Source organism: Diadema antillarum, unplaced genomic scaffold (assembly GCF_040938485.1).
Source record: "Diadema antillarum isolate AM-2024a unplaced genomic scaffold, OU_Dant_1.0 seq00000513_RagTag, whole genome shotgun sequence".
Lineage (NCBI taxonomy): Eukaryota > Metazoa > Echinodermata > Echinoidea > Diadematoida > Diadematidae > Diadema > Diadema antillarum.
This window is the reverse complement of record NW_027271467.1, coordinates 358,404-370,075: the sequence shown is the minus strand read 5'-3', so window position 1 is coordinate 370,075 and position 11,672 is coordinate 358,404. Positions and strand designations below refer to the sequence as shown.

At 37.6% G+C, this 11,672-nt stretch overlaps 1 protein-coding gene across 1 annotated transcript; it reads right to left on the bottom strand.

Annotated features, from left to right (window-relative positions):
- Positions 1-927: 927 nt before the first annotated feature.
- On the bottom strand, positions 928-5,952 carry LOC139734219 (visual pigment-like receptor peropsin). The gene is made up of 5 exons (XM_071645022.1): positions 5,832-5,952; positions 4,632-4,925; positions 3,489-3,735; positions 2,759-2,864; positions 928-1,686 (listed from the first exon to the last, which is right to left on the bottom strand). Exons 1-5 carry the CDS (start codon positions 5,950-5,952, stop codon positions 928-930), a joined length of 1,527 nt encoding a protein of 508 aa, XP_071501123.1.
- Between the last annotated feature and the right edge of the window lie 5,720 nt (positions 5,953-11,672).

Here is an 11,672-nt window from a genome sequence, read left to right as displayed (position 1 = left end):
ATCTTCCTTTTAAATTGGGTAATTTTGCCATGTATAAGAGGAGAACTATTACGACGAAAGTTAACTGGCTTTCAGAAAGTATCAAAAAACAAATCGAAACAAAGAATGAGTTATGTTGATAACTTTGACTCATGTCAGCATGTTCAGTGCCACAAAACATTTACCAATGCACAAAACTATGAATCATAATAGATGTAAATAACGTAATGATAATAACTACCATTATGTATATAACGCATGGTGCAAAAACAAAGACATAACATTTCCACACGTAGATATATATCCGCTTATTGGTTATACACTTTGTTCATCCGAACTACCACCACCCCCTACGCGAACTCTTCAAGGTCAAAACCAGGAATTCCTTTTATAATTCGCGTCACAAAGAGAGATGAAAGGCAATTCAGCATGTTATGAATCCACTTGGACTATAAGGCTCACTGTACAATGTAGAGTTTTCAGTTGAGAACGCATTTCATACATTGTTTATAAACAATGACCTAATATCACACATATTATGTAAACAATTCCACTGTCTTGTCACTCATATTTAAGTATAGACATAGACGTCACATACAATAGCGATTAGCGATTGAAAGCTAAAAGAAACAAAGAAACGAACAAAAAGCACGCCAGCATATATTATAAAAAAAGAGAGATTTCTTATCATCTCGCCATCGCGGATCCAAGCAGAGTACAGAACTCGGATCTCACCTTTTTGAACCAGAAAAAGGTGTAAAGAAGAAGAGAAATCTTATCTTCTCAGTGACACTTTTTAGCTTCCGTACTTCACATATCCTTAAGACTCAGAGATTGTATTCTCCCTACAACCTCCAACAGATCCTGGTTTGCTTGCCAGCTGTAGATTATCGTCGTTTTTTTTTCACGTGCGTCCTTGTCATCAAAATTTAATTCATCGTCTCGACATCATAATTTTCTTTGTAGCATCGTATCTATGCCACATCCTTCCAGAGTGAATATCTGTGATGACGACGTAGTGGGCTTTTCAGGTTGCGACTGAAAGCGCGCGCTCTTCTTCTTCGTAGACGATCGTCTGCCGCTGAATGCCACTCTCTTCTCTTTCGAATCGGACGAAGTTGACTGACTCTTACTGTCGTGTTCCCCAGAGCTGCTCATACTAATGGAGCCAGACGCGATGAACATTTCTGGTCCCTTTGGTCCGGGCATCCTTTTTTTCCTGTTATACCGGTTAGGTCTGTCCTTTAGCACAAACTGAACGTCCGATTCTGAACCGGATGACGATCTGATCGAGAGTGCTTCCGGGTCACGCTGGAGTAGCTCGGCCTCCTTCTGAATATTGGTCGCGCGCATCTGTCCGATGTAGATGCGCTCTTTGTCGTAGTACACCGACGCGGAGTAGTTGTCCATCGGGTTGGCCTCCTGCGCCGTCTGCCTAACGTAGAAAGTACGCTGGGTTCGCTGCGTCGTCGTGCGCTCTTCTACGTTCTCGTTTGCGGGTTGACTCACAAGCCTCCTGACGTCACGCCTGAACTTGGAGCTTGAGAATAGAACGATGATTGGGTTCATCATGCATGAACTCTTGGCGAACATGGTGGGAAGAACCGACGCCAGATCGCTGACGTTGTGTGCGTGAGCGGCCCAGAGTGATTCGATGGCGTAAGGAGTCCACACGATGACGAATGTGATCATCATCAGAAAACACATCTATGGGAATATCACAGAAAATACAAATGCACTTAACTTGAGGGTTATACAAGTCTTACGCGCAAAAGGGCTACATTATTTTTATTTCATTTCCTTTATTCATTATTTGATAAGTGAATATACTGGATTGAAAAGGGCTTGTTGTGAAGAACTATACGCATCGAATATTGGGTCTGCTGTTTTATTCTTAATGTGCATAAAATAGTTTTATTGAAGACATAGACCACGTGCTCTGTGAATGTATGGAGGCTTAATTCTTTCACTGTATCGCCGTTATTTATAAACAAAACCTGGGTTATAACTTGTTGTTGATCGGTAAAGTAGGCCTACTGAGTATAAGTCTCCTGGTTTTTCGAACTTTATGAATCCTGAAAAATGCTGCCTTAGAGACAGTTTTAGTGTGCGGTTGAAGTGTAAGGTTTCCGTCGATTTTCACAAGATCTCCTGCACGGTTAGTACAGATTTCAGAGGACCATCTCGACAGTGACCAGGTCAGGGAAAGAGGATGTGCTTCTAAATTTTGGAAGTAATGTAAATCGCTTCTGATTTATATTCGACAATTCAGGCGGAGTATATCATTAAAACATGGGGGTTTTCATGAAGAAGTCGACCTCAGAATTTACAATCAACTTAGAATATAGCATAGGTGTTTGTGTCTTCAATGGCATTCTAACTCCATAATGAAATCTGAAATTTTGGAAACTTTTTCATGCAAACATCACTGTATAAAAATTGAATACGCGACAAAGGAATTTATCTGCAAATTATGATAATAATTTGAAGTGGATTATGAAAAAAAAATGAATGAAGCTGGAGAGAAAAACTAGGGACATATCGTAATCAAAAGTTGATCTGAACTTTGAGGATTTTAATTCTCTGTGATTTAAAATTAAGACCACTGGACTTAAATCATTTTGATATACCCTAGGTCTTAATGTACTCAAGGCAGTTATCAACTTTCAGAACCGTATATTAGCTTTTCCATTTGGATTCAGAAGTGTATAACATGTACATCTGAGTGTCACCAACGTTCTGTTTAATCCAAAGAGGTTCTCCATTGGTTTAATCATACCTTGGTCACGTGAGTATCAATCTTGGATTCACGCCTGCGCAGTTTTCCAAACACGAGCACACCTGCATCTCGCTCTTCGGTGCGCTGTGGATTGATCCCTCGGATTCTATTGTAGGAGAAAATTTATAGTTGCACAAAACAGTTTACGGTATGGCGAGAAAGCGAGATTGATGAGCAACGTTGCACGTTAATTTCTTTATATATGATATATATATATATATATATATATATATATATATATATATATATATATATATATGTATATATATATATTATGATTCTTGCATTGAAGATGAACAGGAAACTCTTACAAGAGAGCCAATTGGCACCGACTTAAGATATCAGTGTGGTGTCAAGCTCGTTTATGCCTATAGGTCAGTAAAACTGGTAGGGAGATTCCCGGGGGAGATTTGTCTGTTCGAAAAAAGAAATTACTTCTTGGTAGGCCTAAAATGATTCGTGTAAATTCGTTAATATTTTGAAATATTGGAGTATTGCATAGGTTTCGCATGTTGCACTCGGTATATATTTTTAGAGTAGGCTTATACTTTATACTAGGTAATCTTGTCCGAAGCTTCAGTCCTATACAGCGTCTCATTTAGAGATGTTACTCTGATTAGATAAGCCGAAGTTAATGAAGCCCCTCGGACAAATCTGTCAGCGTAACATCCCCCGAAGAGACAGGCTGAAGCTTTCGAACTTGTGTTTGGTAGACATCCACTGTTCTCACTTTTTTGCCACGCGAAGATAGCAGTAGAGCATGACCATGATGGGAAGAGCGTAGACGAATAACGTGCAGGCAACCATGTAGGAAATGTCGCTCACGCTGCTGCCGAACCAGTTGATAGAGCATGACGTGCCGAACGGCTCGTAGACGTAGCTGCTCCAGCCGAGAAATGGCGGCACGGTCCATAGGAGCGCGTACACCCAGATACCGCAGATCGCCATGTAGGTGAGGTTGGCCGACAGCTTCGGTCCTGGGGTACGAGTAGTATTGTGTGATTCACTCTTTCATTTATTTTTCTCTCACAGATAAAGGTCAACTCTGTGTGTACTTTGTCTGTATGTATGTAATTCTGTCTGTATAGCAAATATTAATACAACGTTAATATTAAAAAAAAATGATGATTTACTACGTCTCTCAAATCCTAATGCTAATAATGCTTGGGTTTATATCAATGTCCATAGAGCATGCACTGTAATCAGATTTCATTTATTTTTCTCTCACAGATAAAGGTCAACTCTGTGTGTACTTTGTCTGTATGTATGTAATTCTGTCTGTATGGCAAATATTAATACAACGTTAATATTAAAAAAAAAATGATGATTTACTACGTCTCTCAAATCCTAATGCTAATAATGCTTGGGTTTATATCAATGTCCATAGAGCATGCACTGTAATCAGATGGTAATAATTAAAATTCGCGTGCAGATGAATGTTTATGAACGATGACACGTATTGTTGTTAGTGTCAAAACGCTGTCTTCACTATACCTGTCGGACTTAGATGTTATTGTATGTGCATAACTGTATGTAATGTGATGACAGTAGCTCAAGTTTGTCATAAAAGACAACCTTGACGATTATACAAATACCGCCCAGTCAACACAGTTATGGAAACGTTTAGTTGTAATACAGTGCACTCCAGTTATAACGAACAAGGTTAAAATGAAATTCTCGTAACAACGAAGTAAACATTTGGGTCCTGAAATCACCATTTATATCTGTATAATTATGCACTTCATTGTTCGGCTATAACGAAATTTCAATACAACGAAAGAAAACCGCCGGTCCCGAGAACTTCGTACCAATAAAATGGGAGTGCACTGCATGCAAATCATACATCCAAGAGAGTCTCATAGGCGAAACTTACTCAGATCCGGTTTGACAATGTACACGTATCTGTAAATGGCGATGACGACGTGCGAACATATCGTAGAGCACGACAGCGTGTAGACGCAGAAGGCGTAGAACTGGCAGCCGACATCGCCGAAGAGCCAACGCTGCCAGTACCCGGACACCGCGGTCAGAGGATAGCCCGCGATGGACACGCCCAGGTCACTGACAGCCATGTTGAGCAGGATCATGTTGATGGATCTCTTGCGGAAGGTTCCGTAGCGACACAGGACGCAGATTACAGTGATATTCCCGATAGTTGCCACTACACCTGAGAAAAAAAGAAATAAATGCAAGAATACTAAATGGACATGCCACTTTGGAGTTATATTTTAGACTGATGACAGGCGTATATATGCATCCACAAATCTCTTTGCTCCATCCCGATCAATGCCGATTTTGAATTGAACGATTCAACCACAGCCCTTCAATAAATATACACATCATTTTCAAATCGACGCTTCCTTTCATTTTGGTATTTAAGGAGGTTACAGTCAAGTGTCTCCTTTAGACAGTTTATAACATCTTCAAAGTCATTAAAGGTACAATGCCATGGTCACGGTTGTCATGATAGATTGATATTGAGTACACACTTTTCTTATACATGCCATAAAAGATATACATATATACATAGTATATATATATATATATATATATATATATATATATATATATAATACACAATATTGTTCATTTATTCATTGACTTGCTTATTTGTATTACTCGAAAAGTCATGAACGAGCATGGATTGAAAATCTAGGCAAGATTCTTCTGGTCGATAATTCAGCATCTATCTAGTCCTCTCAGTTCAAAAGTAACCACTTTAAACTAAGTCGTTGAAGTTCTAACATGACCTAATGTGCAGGATACAGTTTATCCTTTTATGAACTCAGGTCAAAAGATACTTTTTTGTCCAGGCAAAAAGGGGTACATGCGATGTGATGCCATACGACATCACGCCATCTATACTAACTATTAACGTTTATGGCATGTATCCGAGAACTATCAAAGTTCTCGGATACATGCACGTTTAAGTTCCATCAATTCCAACAAATTTTCAGATTTTTTTTCCGATTGCCACGAAACTCCCATAGGGGTTTTCCCCTTAAGATTTATTCTAATATTCATCAAAGTCAACTTTAAACAATGGAGTTGATTTCACTTCGATTAAACCCACCGACTACCGTCAGATAAAGAGCCGTCAAGAGATAACCGGTCTTGGACAACGGATGGATGTTATCTGCTCCCAGTAGGGACGCCCTCGCTGTGCTGAGGTTATGGTCGCTCTGCGACGTCATCTGCGGAGGAAAACGAACAGGTATATAGAATGTTTATGTCCGGGATGGTAAATCTTTAGGTACGTAATTTTGGTAGCCAATAAAAAAAAAAAAGATGTATTAGCCTGCCAAAAGTAGAACAAAATAAATCAAACAATCCGTTTTGAATCTTAGTTGCCCTATCGGGCCACCATAAGATAACCTTTTGGAAATTTGGTGGCCCGATATAAATCTCTAGTGGCCCAAGGCCAACGGGTTACCTCTAATATCGAGCACTAAGTACAATTTTTATACCCTTATCGGTGAATTCTTTCATTTTTTCAGTGGTACGCAGCCTTAAGAGAGAGATAAGAAGCCTTCGGAGAAAAAACATCGTTGATGTTGTACGTTTAAGCCGATTTTCATCATACAGGCGAGCAATCAAAAGTCCAGGCTATATGAGTATATTGCAGCGGCATCATAACTTTTAAATCTTGAAGAAGTCCGAAACTGAAGCCCCCCCCCCCCCCCCCCCGTCCATATCCAAATAAACTGAGGTCCACACTGGAAAGCTATGGTTCTTGCATTGGCTGCCGATGAAATCATTAACCAAACATCATTTAATTTCGAAGTCCATTGTTCACTAAAATCTCAGAGTCTATAGGTTACATGAGTAACTATAAAGATGGAATGAAATCAGATGGGATACTTAAAAAAAAAAACATACGAAAATTTCACTCATGATCTTTTCCACGAGCGATCAATCAGGACAATGCTGAAGACAACGCCTTGAATATGGCATAGAGAAACAAACATGAGATAATCAAATAACTAATCTCTTTATGTGTACAATGCCCCACCCTATCTAAATATTTACTATTTAGTTTTACGTATTACCATGTCGATGCCAGCATATTCACGTAAATCGTATGAACGTGAAGGACAAATCAGTATGATTTATGAAAGGAAAATTTGATTTCCGACTAAGAACACTCACATACATACATACACACACACACACATTCTCTCTCTCTCTCTCTCTCTCTCTGTATATATATATATATATATATATATATATATATATATAATTGTATATATAACATAGATAGATATATGTGTATATACATATATATGCATACATATATTTACATAAGATATTCCTAAAGGTACAGTTTACCGCTGGGAGCAGTGATCTTAAAAAATGTTCAAGATATCACATTTGATGCATATCTATGTGTAGGTCGGTTGTATCACAAAACATCCTACCATGTAAAAATTTGAAAATTAAGCCTAAAATATAAGGAGATATCGCTATTTTTCTCACTAAACCATAACTGTAGACGGTTTAGTCTAGAAACATTGTTGTTTTAACTATTGTTCACCTTTTGTATATTTAACAATACTTAACATAAACTTTACTGATTCAAATCTTTAGATTGGTTATTTCCATTCTTAACTTATGTTTTAGAACTATTTTGAAGCACCAAAGCTGGATTTTCGTTTCATCTGCAAATGTTAAAAAATGCCTTTAAATGAAAAAGGACAGCCTCAGTCAAACTTCTCACATATTAATACACCACAAAAAACACTTTTTCCTAATTATTTCCAGAGATTGTGTCCTGATTAAAGAATGCTACGTCGCTACAAATTGTTATCGTGCTGTAATTGTATTTATCATTACCCATATCAGGTGCGGATCCAGAAATTCTGTAAAGGGGGGGGGGGGGCAACTAATATTTCAGGTGCCACTTTCGGGTTTCATTTCATTTTTTTTCTTTTTATTTCTTTTGTTTTTAACGAGAAATAGAGGAGATCCGCCGCTGTATTAGCTTGGCAAACGCATTCACACTCATTTTACATCTAACCAAGATTATGTTGATAAACAAGTTACGTTTACAACTTCATTAAAATAATACGGAAAAGATGAGCATTTTTAAAATACTATTGAACATACAGCAACGAAAGTTCTTGAGAAATGAATACACCAAAATACTAAAAGAAAAAAAATCTGCAAAATGTTCATGATCTAAATGGTTGTCGAATGTCTTTTTCCATTTTTTTTTATTGATAACAACACCGCAAACGAGGAAACTTGAAATTACATCATAACGTATTACAACTTTGAGAGTTCATTTGCATTGATGACAACTATCAACATCAGATAAATTCTTCATCCGTTAGAATTAGGAAGACTTGGGGGGATGAGATGATATATGTGACTTTTATTAATTCCCATTCCCCCAAAACACATTTTTCCTCAAAAATGTACAGATTAAGATTTCGATACAAACAGTTAAGATGACCAAGAATTAAAGTACGATTCCAATAAAAAGAGGAATAATTATGAATACACCTCCATACTTGATGTAAAGCGCATTTACATTCCAGTCTTCTTATCTGCTCTGAAATTAATTTACAAGTATGTGGGTGGGTACAGATTCACAATTGGTTCTCTTATGAAACAGCAAAAGACTTCCCGATACAAAGACAAACAACAAAACACATGCACATTCATGTCACACTCAAAAAAAAAATATTCGTCTCTATCTATTCATGTGATTATATGTTTTTTGTAATGATTTTTTTTCGCTCGCTGTGCCTTTTGTTTTGTTTTGCTTTTTGTATTTTGCTGGGGGAGTATTTTTGGTTAGTTTGGTACGACCGTTTAGGATGAATATGTGATGCATCTCACAATGCATGATAAAAGACACATATAGTTTAGTACCAACTTTACATTCACACCTATGTCCCCATATAAGACGAGAATGGTACCAGAGCTCTGTTTAGAATGTAAAAGTTCAAAAACTTTGAACCTCCGTCGTAAAAAGTCTCGTTACGCCTGTCTATAGGCATCTTTGTCAAGTACGGGGGAAATCATTTTAGATGTCTTAAAATGATGGCCTTTTGAATTAGTAGCATCAAAAACAAAGACGTTTGAGGAAATCCGATATTCATCCATCGCGTTTGAACAAAGCGATTGCCTGTCCTCATTTCAATGTTTTATGCTCTAACCGGGATTTACGATGATGAGATTATGCTTTGAGGGGTTTATACTTGGGGGGGGGGAGCTTTCTTGCTTGGTTATGGCGTGTAGATCAAGAGTTTTTGGCTATTTTCTCTCTATCTTTACACAATTTGTAATGCAATTACTAGAAAGTAGCAAAATATATGATGCTAGCGTATGTTAGTTAATACCAAAAAATAACATTAGAAAATACTAGCGAATACCGGGTTCCAGTTTGTTAGCTGGTACGAAAAAAAAAAGAGATTCGTGTATAAACTCATTTTTAAATGAAATTCCATGACAAGTTTAATTCTTACATCCTGGATTTACTAATAAGAGTTTCACATCAATATAAATCAACACTACAGCAAAGTCTTAACTCTCTTAAAACCCTCAACCAACGTAATTGAAACTTATACTTACTTTGTTTTGAGGAATTTGACTAGAGCGTTGGAGTACAACCAGATCCTTGTCATCAAAGAGTCGAAGTGCGGGAGTCAAAGTGATACTAAGTCTGGTTCACGTCAAATGACTATCATTTGTTCACCATTTCTGACTGATAAAAAGGGGAAAAACAATCACTGCAAGCGTGAGTACTGTGGAAAGGACATCACATCATAACGGTGGCACAAAATGACGCGGCATAATCCTGGCACTGACTTCGCAATACTGAGAGCTGTCTCTCTTTGGACGATGAACCCTCTCCGCATATTCCTCCGAAATGACGATGCCGCGGTGCGCCGTTTTGTCGCCAATTGAAGCGTCGGATATTGTTTCGTAGCTCACGGAAAAGCTCCCTCTTTGTTCGACGAAAGCAGTTATGGGGGGGGGGGGGGGTCATCAGCGGCATACCGTCGTCTGATTTTGCGTGGTTTTGTCCGCCTTATGGAAACAGATTCCGCTTCAGATAAACCTTTGTCAGAATTCTGCTTTCATAACCACGTGGACATGCACGTGTAAGTTATAACGCTGTATGTAATCAAAATTGACGGGAAAACTTTGGTATCCGACTATTGGTAATTTTGGTATACTATGACATATGATATCTTGGAAATTTGGTACTACTGTATTTGATTTGTGTAATTTTGACTATAATAGTTTGTTTGTTCGTTTGTTTTTTGCTTTATGATTCTGCATAATTATATTGAATACAATATAAATTCAAAATGAGGCATATTCTAAACATCTGAACACAGGTAAAAGCTTAAAGCGATCGTATAGTTTTGGTTGAGACTTAACTTCAGGTTTTATCATTTTTGATGAGATAGTGAGAAACCTCTTATGAAATATGAAAGAGCATGTAATTCCAAGAGGGATTCAATGTTTATTTGATAAGAATTGGCTTTGAAATGGCCGAGATATCCAAAAACAGAGCGATTAAAATGAAGTGTGGGACTTACCTTTTATTATACGATCGTTTTGTTTTTCTTTGTTTTTGGATGTTTCAGCTGCTCCAAACCCGATTTTTATCAAATAAACTTTGAATTCCCTCTTAAATGGTATGCTCTGTACTATTTCATAAGTGTTTTCTTGGTATCTCGCAAAAAAAAAAGTTAAAGCCCAAATTTCGTCTCCACCAATACTGTACCATCCCTTTAAGAGCGTTACTGTTTTAATTTCGATTTGGGCAGTTTCTGTTTGGGTTTTGATTTTGTTGTGTTGTGATGCTGTGTGGTGTTTCATTTTGTTCACAATATCAATATTGGTCTATGGTCAGAAGGAAAAGGCATTGAGTAAAGGCGTAAAAAATCACGGTTTCGGTGGGTATCTGGTTCGCTTTGTGAGAAAACGGGAATGGACTGAAGAATAATTATGTTAAGCTGTGATATTGGATAGTGTATGAACAATGATGTATAATGAAAGGTACGTTGTAGAGCCATCATTCTTGTACTCATGCAGGGGTATGTTCCAACAGCATAAATCTATTGCCCATTGCTCTTTATCAAAGAATGATTTTCATTTCTCAAAGGTTTAAAATTTTGGTTTGCCCTGGAAAGGGAAAATGTATATAGGCCCTTTATAGGGAAAAAATGAATCACAGATGAATTACGGCGTTTTCATGTATACTTGGTGAAATACGATTTATATACAAGGAAACTGCAAATGATGACATTAATGTCGAAAATGATTTATGAATTTGACATCAAATAACTCATTGATTTTGTTAATAACTATCAGAAGGAGGATTTTACAATTTGTATCGTATCATTTCCTTTTTTTTTTTAACCGCATCATTTCCTGTTTCAAAGAACTTGTCTTTGTGTTGAAAATAAATACCGCCTATTTCTTTACAGGGAAGTTACTCGGCACAATCCAGTGCAGCGTTTGTTCAGTTAAGTTTGAATTTAATTGTTCACGCCTCATGGAGTTCTGCACATGCGCATATCGACCCTCTGGCTTTGACGAAAGAAAAGTGTATATCAACTTACTTTTTGCTCATCCCCCCCCCCCCCTCTCTCTCCCTCCCTCTCTCTCTCTCTCTCTCTCTCTCTCTCTCTCAGGCTGGAAGCATTCTTTAGGTTTGGGCTTCCGTTTTGTTTTTGTTTTCTTTTTTTCTCTATATCTTTCTGTTTTTACGATTATTTCTGACGTGTATGCATGCATGAGAGATGTCAACCCATCAACAGGGCCACCGCAATTACTGTCTGTTCCTCAGGTCCATATTATGGTCGACGTGAGTGGACATCACTATCTTTATTTTTAGAAGAAGAAGAAGAAGAAGAAGAAGAAGAAGAAGAAGAAGAAGAAGAAGAAGAAG

What these genes read in the sequence shown, in the direction of transcription:
- LOC139734219 (XM_071645022.1), bottom strand. Translation starts at nt 5,952, where the DNA reads ATGACGTCGCAGAGCGACCATAACCTCAGCACAGCGAGGGCGTCCCTA. An exon ending in TCTTTATCTGACGGTAGTCG is followed by an intron (nt 4,926 to 5,831) that starts GTGGGTTTAATC and finishes TTTTTTTCTCAG; the next exon opens with GTGTAGTGGCAACTATCGGG. An exon ending in CATTGTCAAACCGGATCTGA is followed by an intron (nt 3,736 to 4,631) that starts GTAAGTTTCGCC and finishes CTCGTACCCCAG; the next exon opens with GACCGAAGCTGTCGGCCAAC.